The sequence below is a fragment of the Pristiophorus japonicus genome, chromosome 11 (assembly GCF_044704955.1).
Source record: "Pristiophorus japonicus isolate sPriJap1 chromosome 11, sPriJap1.hap1, whole genome shotgun sequence".
NCBI classification, from domain to species: domain Eukaryota; kingdom Metazoa; phylum Chordata; class Chondrichthyes; family Pristiophoridae; genus Pristiophorus; species Pristiophorus japonicus.
Window position 1 is genome coordinate 148,552,275 of NC_091987.1, and position 12,028 is coordinate 148,564,302.

At 50.6% G+C, this 12,028-nt stretch overlaps 1 protein-coding gene across 1 annotated transcript in view; it reads right to left on the minus strand.

Moving 5' to 3' along the window:
- The window catches only part of LOC139275614 (major histocompatibility complex class I-related gene protein-like), an 18,748-nt gene extending 12,120 nt beyond the window's left edge, over positions 1 to 6,628 (minus strand). The window contains exons 1-2 of the mRNA XM_070892786.1: positions 6,475 to 6,628; positions 849 to 1,109 (exon numbers count right to left, since the gene is read on the minus strand). Coding sequence (XP_070748887.1) covers positions 849 to 1,109; positions 6,475 to 6,628 — 415 coding nt within the window. The remainder of the gene's footprint in view (positions 1 to 848; positions 1,110 to 6,474) is intronic.
- Between the last annotated feature and the right edge of the window lie 5,400 nt (positions 6,629 to 12,028).

The following is a 12,028-nucleotide window of genomic DNA, read 5'->3' on the forward strand; positions in this document are numbered from 1 at the left end:
GGGGGGGAAATAGAGAGACACGGCGGGGGGGGAGAATAGAGATACACGGGGGGGGGGGGAAATAGAGAGACACGGAGGGGGGGGGGAAATAGAGAGACATGGGGGGAATAGAGAGACACGGGGGGGGTGGGGAATAGAGACACACGGCGGAGGGGGGGAATAGAGAGACATGGGGGGGGGGGGAATAGAGAGACACGGGGGGGGGGGAAATAGAGAGACACGGGGGGGGGGGGAGAAATAGAGACACGGTGGGGGGGGGGAAATAGAGAGACACGGGGGGGGGAATAGAGAGACACGGGGGGGGGGAATAGAGAGACACGGTGGGGGGGAATAGAGAGACACGGTGGGGGGGGGGAATAGAGAGACACGGTGGGGGGGGGGAATAGAGAGACACGGTGGGGGGGGGGAATAGAGAGACACGGTGGGGGGGGCGGGGAAATAGAGAGACACGGTGGGGGGGGGGGGAATAGAGAGACACGGTGGGGGGGGGAAATAGAGAGACACGGTGGGGGGGGGGGAAATAGAGAGACACGGTGGGGGGGGGCGGGGAAATAGAGAGACACGGTGGGGGGGGCGGGGAAATAGAGAGACACGGTGGGGGGGGGGAAAGAGAGAGACACGGTGGGGGGGGCGGGGAAATAGAGAGACACGGTGGGGGGGGGGAAATAGAGAGACACGGTGGGGGGGGGGGGGAAATAGAGAGACACGGTGGGGGGGGGGGAAATAGAGAGACACGGTGGGGGGGGAGGGGGAATAGAGAGACACGGTGGGGGGGGGGGGGGGAATAGAGAGACACGGTGGGGGGGGGGGGGGGGGGGAATAGAGAGACACGGGTCGCGGGGGCTCACCGTCGATCTGTTTGGTCTGGGTTAGGATGTCCTTACTATAGACCTTCATTCTCTGCTGCTGGCCCCGTGCAGTATGTGTGATCCACTTCCGGTACTCAGCGCCCTGTCTTTCTTCCACCCACCGCTGCCGCAGGATCACCTCCTTCCGATCGCTGTCATACTGAACAATCTGCGTATCGTCCACATAGCTGACTACCTCAAACTGCGGAACACCGGGCATCGGGGTCATCCACGTAAAGAAATACCGGAGGGAGTGAGAGCCTGTAACACACAGAGACATCAGAGCAAGAACCGCAAAACATCTTCTGCATTCCTACATTGTTGCTGGGTCACAATCCTGGAACTCCCTCCTTAACAGCTCTGTTGGGCTAACAGCTTTCTGCCTGTGGGAATAAGGAGCAAGGCTGGAAGAAGCATGGCCACAATGTTGACCAAGGCACCATGGAACAGGAGGCAGTCCAAGGGGAGCAGCAGGACAGAAAAGTTGGAGTTAGAGGAAGTCAGTTTAACATTGGGTTTGGGAGCTCCCAGAATCTGTCATTAGGGACAGAGTGACTGAGCACTTGACCAAATACAAAGTGCTCAGAGAGCCATGTTAAAGGTAAGTCAGCTTTGACTAATCTTGATGATTATGTTGAGGAGGTCACGACTGAGGTAGACAAGGGTGTGTCTATGGATGTTATGTACATGGACTTCCAGTGTGTATTCACTAAGGTTCCACAAAAGAGACTTAGCAAAATGAGAGTGCCTGGAATTGGAGGTAGTCTTTTGGCTTGGGCTGTAAATTGGGAGACAGAGACTGGGGATAAAAGGTATGTACTCTGATTGGTGGGATGTGACCAGTGCTGTCCCCCAGGGATCTGTTCTGGGCCTCACCTTTTCACTACATTTATAACTGACTTGGATGAAGGAGAGGAGAGTTGTATATTGAAGTTTGCAGATGGCACTGAGTTAGAGGGACAGTAAGTTGTGTAGGTGGGAGCAGGAAGTTACAAAGGGACATCGTTAGATTACGTGTGGATAAAACTGTGGTAGATGGAGTTCACTGTGGGAAAGTGTGAGGTCATCCAGATTGGACCCGAGAAAAATCGATCAGTGTATTTCTAATGGAGAGAGGCTGGAAACTGTGGAGGAGCAGAGAGATTTAGGGCCCAAGTACAGAAATCACTAAAAGTTAATATAGACAGGTACAAAAAATAATTTTAAATGCTGATGGAATGTTGGCCTTTATCTCGAGGGCTGGAACCCGAGGGGGTAAGTTATGTTCCAGTTCTAGAAAGCTCTGGTTGGACCCCACCTGGAGCACTACATTCAGTTCTGGGCACAGAGAGGGTGCTGTACTATAACAACAACTTGTATTTATCATAGAATCATAGACGTTTACAGCACGGAAGGTGGCCATTTTGGCCCATTGTGTCCGCGCCAGCCAACAAGAGGCTATCCAGCCTAATCCCACTTTCCAGCTCTAGATCCGTAGCCCTGTAGGTTACAGCACTTCAAGTGCACTTCGAAGTACTTTTTAAATGTGGTGAGGGTTTCTGCCTCTACCACCCTTTCAGGCAGTGAGTTCCAGACTCCCACTACCCTCTGCGTGAAGAAATTTCCCCTCAAATCCCCTCTAAACCTCCTACCAATTACTTTAAATCTATGCCCCTGGTTGTTGACCCTCTGCTACGGGAAATAGGCCCTTTCTATCCACTATATCTAGGCCCCTCATAATTTTACACACCTCAATATGGTCTCCCCTCAGCCTCCTCTGTTCTAATGAGAACAAATCCAGCCTATCCAATCTGTCCTCATAGCTAAGATTCTCCACTCCCGGCAACATCCTCATAAATCTCCTCTGCACCCTCTCCAGTGCAATCACGTCCTTCCTGTAATGCGGTGACCAGAACTGCACGCAGTATTCCAGCTGTGGCTTAACCAATGTCTTATACAGTTCAAGCATAACCTCCCCCTGCTCTTGTATTCTATGCCTTGGCTAATAAAGGCAAACATTCAGTATGCCTTCTTAACCACCTTATCTACCTAACCTGCTACTTTCAGGGATCTGTGGACATGCACTCCAAGGTCCCTTTGTTCCTCTACACTTCTTAGTATCCTACCATTTAATGTGTATTCCCTTTCCTTGTTAGCCCTCCCCAAATGAATTACCTCACACTTCTGAGTTAAATTCCATTTGCCACTGCCCTGCCCACCTGACCAGTTGATTCATATCTTTCTGCAGTCCGCAGCTTTCTTCTTCATTATCAACCACACACCCGATTTTAGGATCATCTGCAAACTTCTTAATCATACCCCCTATATTCAAGTCTAGGGCTAGATTTTCCATTATTTTTGCATGCATACCGCCCACTTACTGTCCATTTTAATGCTGAAATGAGGTGTAATGCCCATATATCGGCCATTAGCCGGAAAATGGAAACTGACGCCCATTTCTCGGTCACTTATCGGCAAGCGTTACTTTCGGCATGTACATAACGCCGATGAAAAATAATACCATCCGCCCACTTTTTTTGGGCGGAAACTTCAGAATGGGCGAACCCAACGCCCATATTGCCCAGCGTTACTTTTGACAACTAATTTACGCCGAGATTCAGTAATACCGCCCGGTCACTTTTTTTTTGTAAACATAACATTGGCCGAAACTAACGCCCAGAAAATCGCCAAGCGTCACTTTCAGCACCTCGCACACATATCACCCATAATCTCGCTCACCCAAAAAAAAAACGCTGTGAAAAAGTTGAACCGACCTGAACTAATCACAGCGGTGTGGACACCATTTTGTAAATCACAGGTCGCTTCATTGAAAAGGCTGCTTCAACTTCAGGGGAGTTTGGATGTACTCTGGAGGTCTTTTAAGATGATGTGACCATCTGAACAGACATCTTTTCATACTGTGGACGATTGGATTTTACTTTAGGTGTCTTAGTGGGGACATTTATTGCTTGTGAACAATTGGCATCATACTTATAGTTATTGGAATGGGGCCAGCCATTTCTCAGCCTGCCTTGATGACAACGCAGATGCTGCAGAGTACAAATGGCACAAGGTCTAACCCATAGCATTATGTGCCCAATCTAAGATGTGCCAGATTGATGAGGAGGACCAGACATTACAAACCCCCGCACTTACAGGGGGAAGCGGTCTTACCTCGACTTATCCGGGAGCCTTTGGAGAATGCGCTTTCACAAAGAGGTTATCACTGAGATATGCCAGCTCATCAGGGCAGATCTGCAGCCTGCCAGCACCCATCAGGACCGCACTGTCCGTCGAGGTCAAGATCACCGCGGCACTTTCGTTCTACGTGTCGGGTTCCTTTCAGGCCTCCACTGGCGACATTTGCGCTATATCTCAACATACCACATAATACTGCATTATCAGCTTCCCCATGGCCACAGAGGCTCAGACTGACAGGGCTCTCGGAGTCTACCGAATTGCTAACTTCTCCAAGGTGCAGGGAGTAATAGACTGTATGCAATTCGCCATGTGGGCGCCTTTTGAGGACGCAGAGGATTTTCGCAACCGAAAAAGGTTTTCACTCCCTGAAGGTCCAACTCGTTGTCGACCACAACCAGATAATTATGGTAATGAATGCCAAATTTCTGAGCAGCAGCGATGAGGCTCACATCCTGCGTGAGAGCGCTGTATCTAACATGTTTACCAGTCGGCCACAAGGTCACTGCTGGATGTTTGGTGACAAACGATATGGCCTCACCACTTGGCTGGTGACCCCACTGCGTGACACCCACACCGAAGCTGAGAAGCGATACAATGAGAGCCACATAGCCACACGCAATGTGGTCCAGAAAACTATTGGTGTGCTTAAGCAAGGCTTTAGATGCCTGGACCGCTCAGGAGGGGAACTACAATACAACCCTGATCAGGTAGCTCAATTCGTGGTCATGTGCTCTATGCTGCACAACTTAGCTATCAGGAGGGGGCAAGAATTGCCAGAAGGGATTGATAGTCCACCTCAGGAGAGAGAAGAAGAGGAGGATAAAGAGGTGGACGCTTACCTCGGGCCAGACAATCAGGTTGACTGTGCAATCATACCCACGACCCCTCCAGACCGCAGGAGCAAGATTCTTAGGTCAGCAGCTCATAAATGAGCGCTTTGCCTGAAAGAACGTTGCTGCTTTTGACAAAGCTGACACACTGCTGGGCATCACCTTGGTGCCAGTTAAAGTTTAAGTTGATTGAAGTGAAGTTTAATTATACCCTCTCATGTTAAGGAATCATCAATGTGTAACGGTGCAACTATCTGAGACAATGCGCAACAAGGTTATGTTAAATAAAAAACATTTAATCCGACCATTTGTCTGAAATCATAAGAATAACTGTCAAAAACACCCACCCCCACCCGACATTTTATAACATTGATATCAATCAAATGGTCAACATTTCCAGCAACCCAGAACACAAATGCAAACCAACAGGGTGGCCCCCTCCCCTCTCACCGCATACCTTACAAAAAAAATTGCATACACCGAGATGGAGATATAATAAAGCCATCACCTGCGGACATGCATCTCACCTTCCTTCCCCACCCCACCCTTCTTCTCACAACCTCTACCCCTTCCCTCCTGACTCCACGCCGCCTGGCCGAGGTGCTCCTCAGGCGGTGCCTCATTGGGGGGGGGGGGGAATGAAGGCAGAGCCGGTGGTTGCACGGATGCGGGAGCGGGGAGGGGGGGGGGGGGTGGTCCCAAGGTGGGAACCCTCTCCGATCCAGAAGCAAGATGTTGCTCCTGCCTTGCATGTGTCATTGACAATGGGGTGCAGTGCTACGCTCTGGGACCACTGGGAGGCCTCTGCCACCAGTGTTCCTGGCTATCAGCTCCAGGGCCTCCGCCATCCGTGGAACATACTCCGTCATAGTTCCGGACCTGCTGGTCAGCTGTCGCGATATGCCCCCAATGTCTGGAGGATCTGCTGACCTATGTCAACACTCCTCCTGGACAAGTTGACCATGTTGCCGCTCAGACCTGCCACTGGTGGAGCAGACCTGTCGCATCTAAGAAACCTCCATGGGGTCGGCGCCGTCCTGGTAACAACTGGAGTGCCCTGTGGGGAGGTGCTTGGGCTTGGTTCCTCCATAGTGGAGGTGTGAATGGCCGCAGGAGCACGAGATGGCGTTGGAGTCGATTGCCTTCTGGAGCCTGGCGATGCAGGCTCCTCGAAGTCCGAGCTGTCATCTATAGAGAACGGACCCAGCAGATTGATGGGCGAGAATCGGAGCTCCTCAGCACCAGATGTAGGATCGTCCGGTGAGTCCGGCCCCGCGCCCCCAGCTTCTGGCCTCGGTGGTCTTGCCTGGGGACGTGCTGCTGGCTGAGCTGCAAAACACAAATGAGGTTATTAGAGGAGAAGGAGGTGCTAGGGTCACAAGGCGAGTCCAGCGCTACACACAGTATATGCACGACGAAAGCACCAACGCTATCAAAATCATCACAGACATCACATTTCATGACCATCAACACATTCTGAATTGCAATGATTCTCATGAGGCCAGCATTATTTAGAGGACACTTTCAGCAATCATCTGTCATATATTATTGTTTGGAAAAGAGTGGATGTGGCATCTATTGACTTTACATCACGCAATAGTATATACTTTACTCACGTGGCATCACATCAGGTTCTGCAGCTGCCTGCGTGGCCAACCGGGGGTGGGTCCCCACTAGTGCCAACACCCGCTCCTCTATATCGGTGATGTCGATGATGACTGGTGGCCCCCCACCCGTTCGCCTGTGCTCGGCCCTATTCCTTGAAATCATTGCGTAATATCATTGCTCGGTACTGTCACAGAGACTGATACAACACATAAGCGACAGATGTAATCATGATTATGATGATAATTATCATTCTTTACCTAAAGATGTACACCGTGAACACAGGCTTGGAGTACAACATTCCCAGTAAAAGTGAAAGACCTCACATCTGATTTTAATCACTCATCACACTTACAAGTCAGATTATATAAATACATAAGTACACGTAAATAAATGTCATACTTACTCTGGCGGATCCAACAAGGTCATTCCATCGCTTTCGGATTGGTTGCCCTCACGCACCTCATTGGTCGCCGACGAGACCACCTCGGCTCATATCTTCTGGTAGGTCTTTGGGGTGGGCTTCCCATGGTCATCCTGTGTCAATTCACACCAGCGTGACTCGACCTCCTGCATGAGAGGGGCATTTACCTCGTCCGAGAACTGTCATGTATTCTACTGTCATTGTAATCCATGTGTAAACTGACCTAAGTTGTACACTGTGAGAACACTGACCACTAGGTGGTGAACTTGTGGGAGACACTCCTAACCTGGACTTTCAGGTATAAAAGGGGAAGCTCCACCCATCTTCGGCACTTCAGTGCTGGCTAATAAAGGTTACTGGTCACAGAGTGACCTTCTCTCTACTATGGGCCTCGTGTGCATTTGTACTGTATAGTAAGGACATATTATTGGCGACGGGAAACTGGGATTTAAACCACGCGAACATGGCCACTAGCAGCACAGACGAGAGGTACTGTGTTGGTGATGATTAGGCCGATTTTATTGAGAGACTACAGCAAAGTTTCGTCACTAAGGAATGGCTGGGACAGGATTCGTCCGACAAACGCAGGGCTCATCTCCGGACGGTTTGTGGATCCAGGATGTACTCCCTGATGAAGGACCTTCTAGTGCCAGAGAAGCCGGCGGACAAGACTTTTCAAGAGCTCAGTAAGTTGATCGGGGAACACTTTAAACCGGCGAGCAGCATGCACATGGCGAGACACCGGTTTTACACGCACCAGCGGCGAGAAGGGCAAAGCGTTCCAGACTTCGTGGCAAACCTCCGGCGACTGGCGAGGCTATGTAAGTTCTCAGATGCATGCAGAGCGGAGATGCTGCGAGACTTTTTCATTGAGGGCATCGGGCACGCTGGGGTTTTCAGGAAACTGATCGAGACCAAAGACTCGACCCTGGAAACGTCGGCTTTGATGGCCCAGACATTTATCTCAGGGGAGGAAGAGGCCAGAATGATGTTTGACAAAAATGTTGGTTTAATTGCAGCAAATGGACAGGAAGTCAATATTGTTAACGCGGCACACAGTTCTCCAGGCAGACAGGGGCAATCGGACATGCCCGAGCATGTAGTCGAACCCAAAGGGGGAATTCAACAGAGACAATGGCTAGCTGAACGGCGATTCATGCCATCGCAAGGGACAATGCGGCCAGTAATGGGGCCATCAACACCTGTCAATGGTGCATTTCAGGACAGTTACAGAGACAGTCAGAGACGATCGACTGGTAATGGGCCTTTTGTTTCCAACAACGGCTCATGTTGGAGGTGTGGATGCAAACACACAGCCAGACCTTGCAGGTATCAGCAATATACCTGCAGAAACTGCAACATCAGCGGTCACTTGGTGCGTATGTGCAGGAAGCCTGCAGCCAGGTTGATGTACGAGGAGGACGGGCCCGATGTAAGCCCTACGAGGCCAAATGGACACTGGGGGAAATCGCTGGAAGCTGAAGTTCAGCGCGTTCATGTGGAGCCGTACTTGATGCGGGAAAAGTAGAAGGCGAATGGGACCGACTGCTGAGGGAAGGCATCATCTCGCCAGTCGAATTCAGTGACTGGGCGAGCACGATTGTACCGGTGCTCAAGGCGGATGGGTCGGTCAGGATACGTGGTGATTACAAGGCCACCATCAATCAGGTGTCATTCCAAGACCAGTAACCGCTACCGAGAGCGGAGGACCTCTTTGCGACGCTATCCGGTGGAAAACTTTTTTCAAAATTGGACTTGCCCTCAGCTTACATGACCCAGGGGCTGGCGAGTGAGTCGAAGAAGCTGATCACCATCATGACACACAAGGGGTTGTTTGAGTACAACAGATGTCCGTTCGGGATTCGCTCGGCCGCCGCGATCTTTCAACGAAACATGGAAAGTCTCCTCAAGTCGATTATAGGACAGTGGTTTTTAAAGATGACATCCTCATCACGGGTTGCGATACTGAAGAACACCTCCACAACCTGGAGGAAGTGCTACGCAGACTGGACCGGGTAGGTCTACGACTGAAAAAGGCGAAGTGCGTCTTCCTAGCTCCAGAGGTAGAATTCTTGGGGATGAGGGTAGCAGCAGACGGGATCAGACCTACTGTGTCCAAAACGGAAGCGATCCAGAGAGCACCCAGACCCTGTAACACGACGGAGCTGCGTTCGTTCCTGGGGCTCCTGAACTATGTTGGTAACTTTCTTCCCAAATTGAGCACACTGTTAGAGCCGCTACATGTGCTCCTACGCAAAGGTCGCGAATGGGTCTGGGGGGACAGCCAGGAAAGGGCGTTTAATAGAGCACACAATTTGTTATGTTCCAACAATCTGTTAACGCTATATGATCCATGTAAGAAACTTGTTTTAATGTGCGATGCGTTGTCCTATGGGTTCGGGTGTGTGTTGCAGCATGTTAATGCCAAGGGTCAGTTACAGCCGGTAGCTTATGCCTCCAGAAGTCTGTCCCAGGCAGAAAGGGGCTACAGGATAGTAGAAAAGGAAGCGCTTGCATGTGTATATGCAGTAAAAAAAAATGCACCAGTACCTGTTTGGCAAGAAATTTGAGCTGGAGACAGATCACAAACCCCTAACGTCCCTTTTGGCCAACAACAAGGCCATAAATGCAAATGCATCGGCCCGCATACAGAGGTGGGCACTCACGTTAGCCGCCTATGACTATACAATTTGGCACAGACCGGGCACTGAAAACTGTGCCGATGCACTCAGCAGGCTCCCACTAGCCACCACCGAGGGGGCAACCGAGCATGCTGTCGAGATGGTCATGGCTGTTGAAGCTTTCGAAAGCGAAGGCTCACCCGTGACAGCCTGTCAGATCAAAGTCTGGACAAATAGAGACCGCTACTGTCTTTAGTCAAGAAATGTGTCCTGAATGGGGACTGGGCAGCCACGTGCGGGGCATGCCCTGAGGAATTTAAACCATTTCACAGGCGCAAGGATGAACTCTCGATTCAGGCCGATTGCCTACTGTGGGGAAACCGCGTAGTCATGCCCCAGATGGGCAGAGAGGTGTTCATCAGAGAACTCCACAATGACCACCTGGGCATTGGCATAATGAAGGCAATTGCCAGGTCACACGTTTGGTGGCCAGGGATAGACGCAGACCTGGAACTTTGTGTTCGCAGGTGCAACACGTGTGCCCAACTGGGCAATGCGCCCAGAGAAGCCCCCCTTAGCCCCTGGTCCTGGCCCGCCAAGCCATGGTCACGCATCCGTGTGGACTATGCAGGTCCTTTCATGAGAAAAATGTTTTTGGTTGCAGTAGCCGCCTACTCCAAATGGATCGAGTGTGACATTCTCAATTCAAGCACATCCTCTGCCACGGTAGAAAGTCTACGGGCAATGTTCGCCACCCATGGACTACCGGACGTCTTGGTCAGCGACAATGGCCCGTGCTTTACAAGCATTGAATTCCAGGACGTCATGGCAGGAAATGGTATCAACCATGTCAGAACAGCTCTGTTCAAGCCGGCCTCAAACGGCCAGGCGGAACGAGCAGTGCAGATAATCAAACAGGGGATGCTCAGAATCCAAGGGGGTTCCCTACAAAGCCGCTTATCACGCCTCCTGTTGGCCAATAGATCCCGACCACACTCGCTCACAGGGGTTCCACCCACAGAGCTGCTAATGAAAAGGACGCTCAAAACCAGGTTATCCCTTATACACCCCACCATGAAAGAAATTGTTGAGAGAAGGCGCCGGTCACAATATGACTACCATGATGGGAATGCAAGGGCGCGATGTATTGATGTCAATGACCCTGTCTTTGTCCTCAACTACGCTGCAGGGCCAAATGGCTCGCAGGCACTATGATTGCCAAAGAGGGGAATAGGATTCTGGTAGTTAAACTTACCAATGGACAAATCTGCCAGAAACACGTGGATCAAACAAAAAGGAGGTTCAGCAACCCCATAGAAGAAGCAGAGGAAGAACACGATGTAGAGTTCACTCCACCACAGGTGACCGAACACCGGAACCAAGTGGAGGAGAGCGCAGTCACTGTGGGCAGTCCGGACAGGCCTGAGGCACCGCAAACAGCAGACACTCAGGCCAGCGCCCAACAACCGGAGCCCCAACTCAAGGGAGCGTAAACCACAAGAGAGACTTAATCTGTGATCCCTTAAGACTTTGGGGGGAAGGTGATGTCATGTATTCTACTGTCATTGTAATCCATGTATAAACTGACCCAAGTTGTACACCGTGAGAACACTGACCACTAGGTGGTGAACTTGTGGGAGACACTCCTAACTTGGACTTTCCGGTATAAAAGGGGAAGCTCCACCCATCTTCGGCACTTCTGTGCTGGCTAATAAAGGACTGGTCACAGAGTCACCTTCTCTCTAGTATGGGCCTCGTGTGCATTTGTACTGTATAGAAAGGACATATTAAGAATCTCTTTCGTCCTCCCAATTGTTCCTCTCCCAGCTCATTGCTCTCGCCAGTGTCAGTCTCCACAGCGTGCTGTGTCACCTCCTCCACTCCCTCCATTATAGGCACCAAATGAGTGAAAATATCTGGCTGGTAAAAGCTAACTCTTTTCTCACAATGTTGTATTAAGGTCGAAATTCTCCCTCTTACCCCCCAAAACAGACAAAGAAGCACCCACACCACACCCACACACGCCTTCACTCCCTCTCTGCTCCATCTCTCTGTCTCCTCTTATGCGCATGTAATGATGATCCCTGACCTCCTGAAACACGGGAAACAAGCGTTGCCATACCGTTGCTAAGGACGACGACACTTTACGGCAGAAGGTCAGAGAAATTTAACGCTAATGCCTATTTCAGATCGCCCACAATAACGCCCATTTTAGAAAATGGAAAGTAGGCATTTTGAAAATGGGCGATAATACAGCGATCTGAAAACCATATTTACCACCCACGCCAGAAATAACGCCCATTTTTGGGCGATCTGCACAAAAGTGGAAATTCTAGCCCTAGATCATTGATGTATACCACAAAAAGCAAGGGACCTAGTACTGAGCCCTGCGGAACCCCACTGGAAACATCCTTCCAGTTGCAAAAACATCCATCAATCATTACACTTTGCTTCCTGCTTTCGAGCCAATTTTGGATCAAACTTGCCACTTTGCCCTGGATTCCATGAGCTTTTACTTTT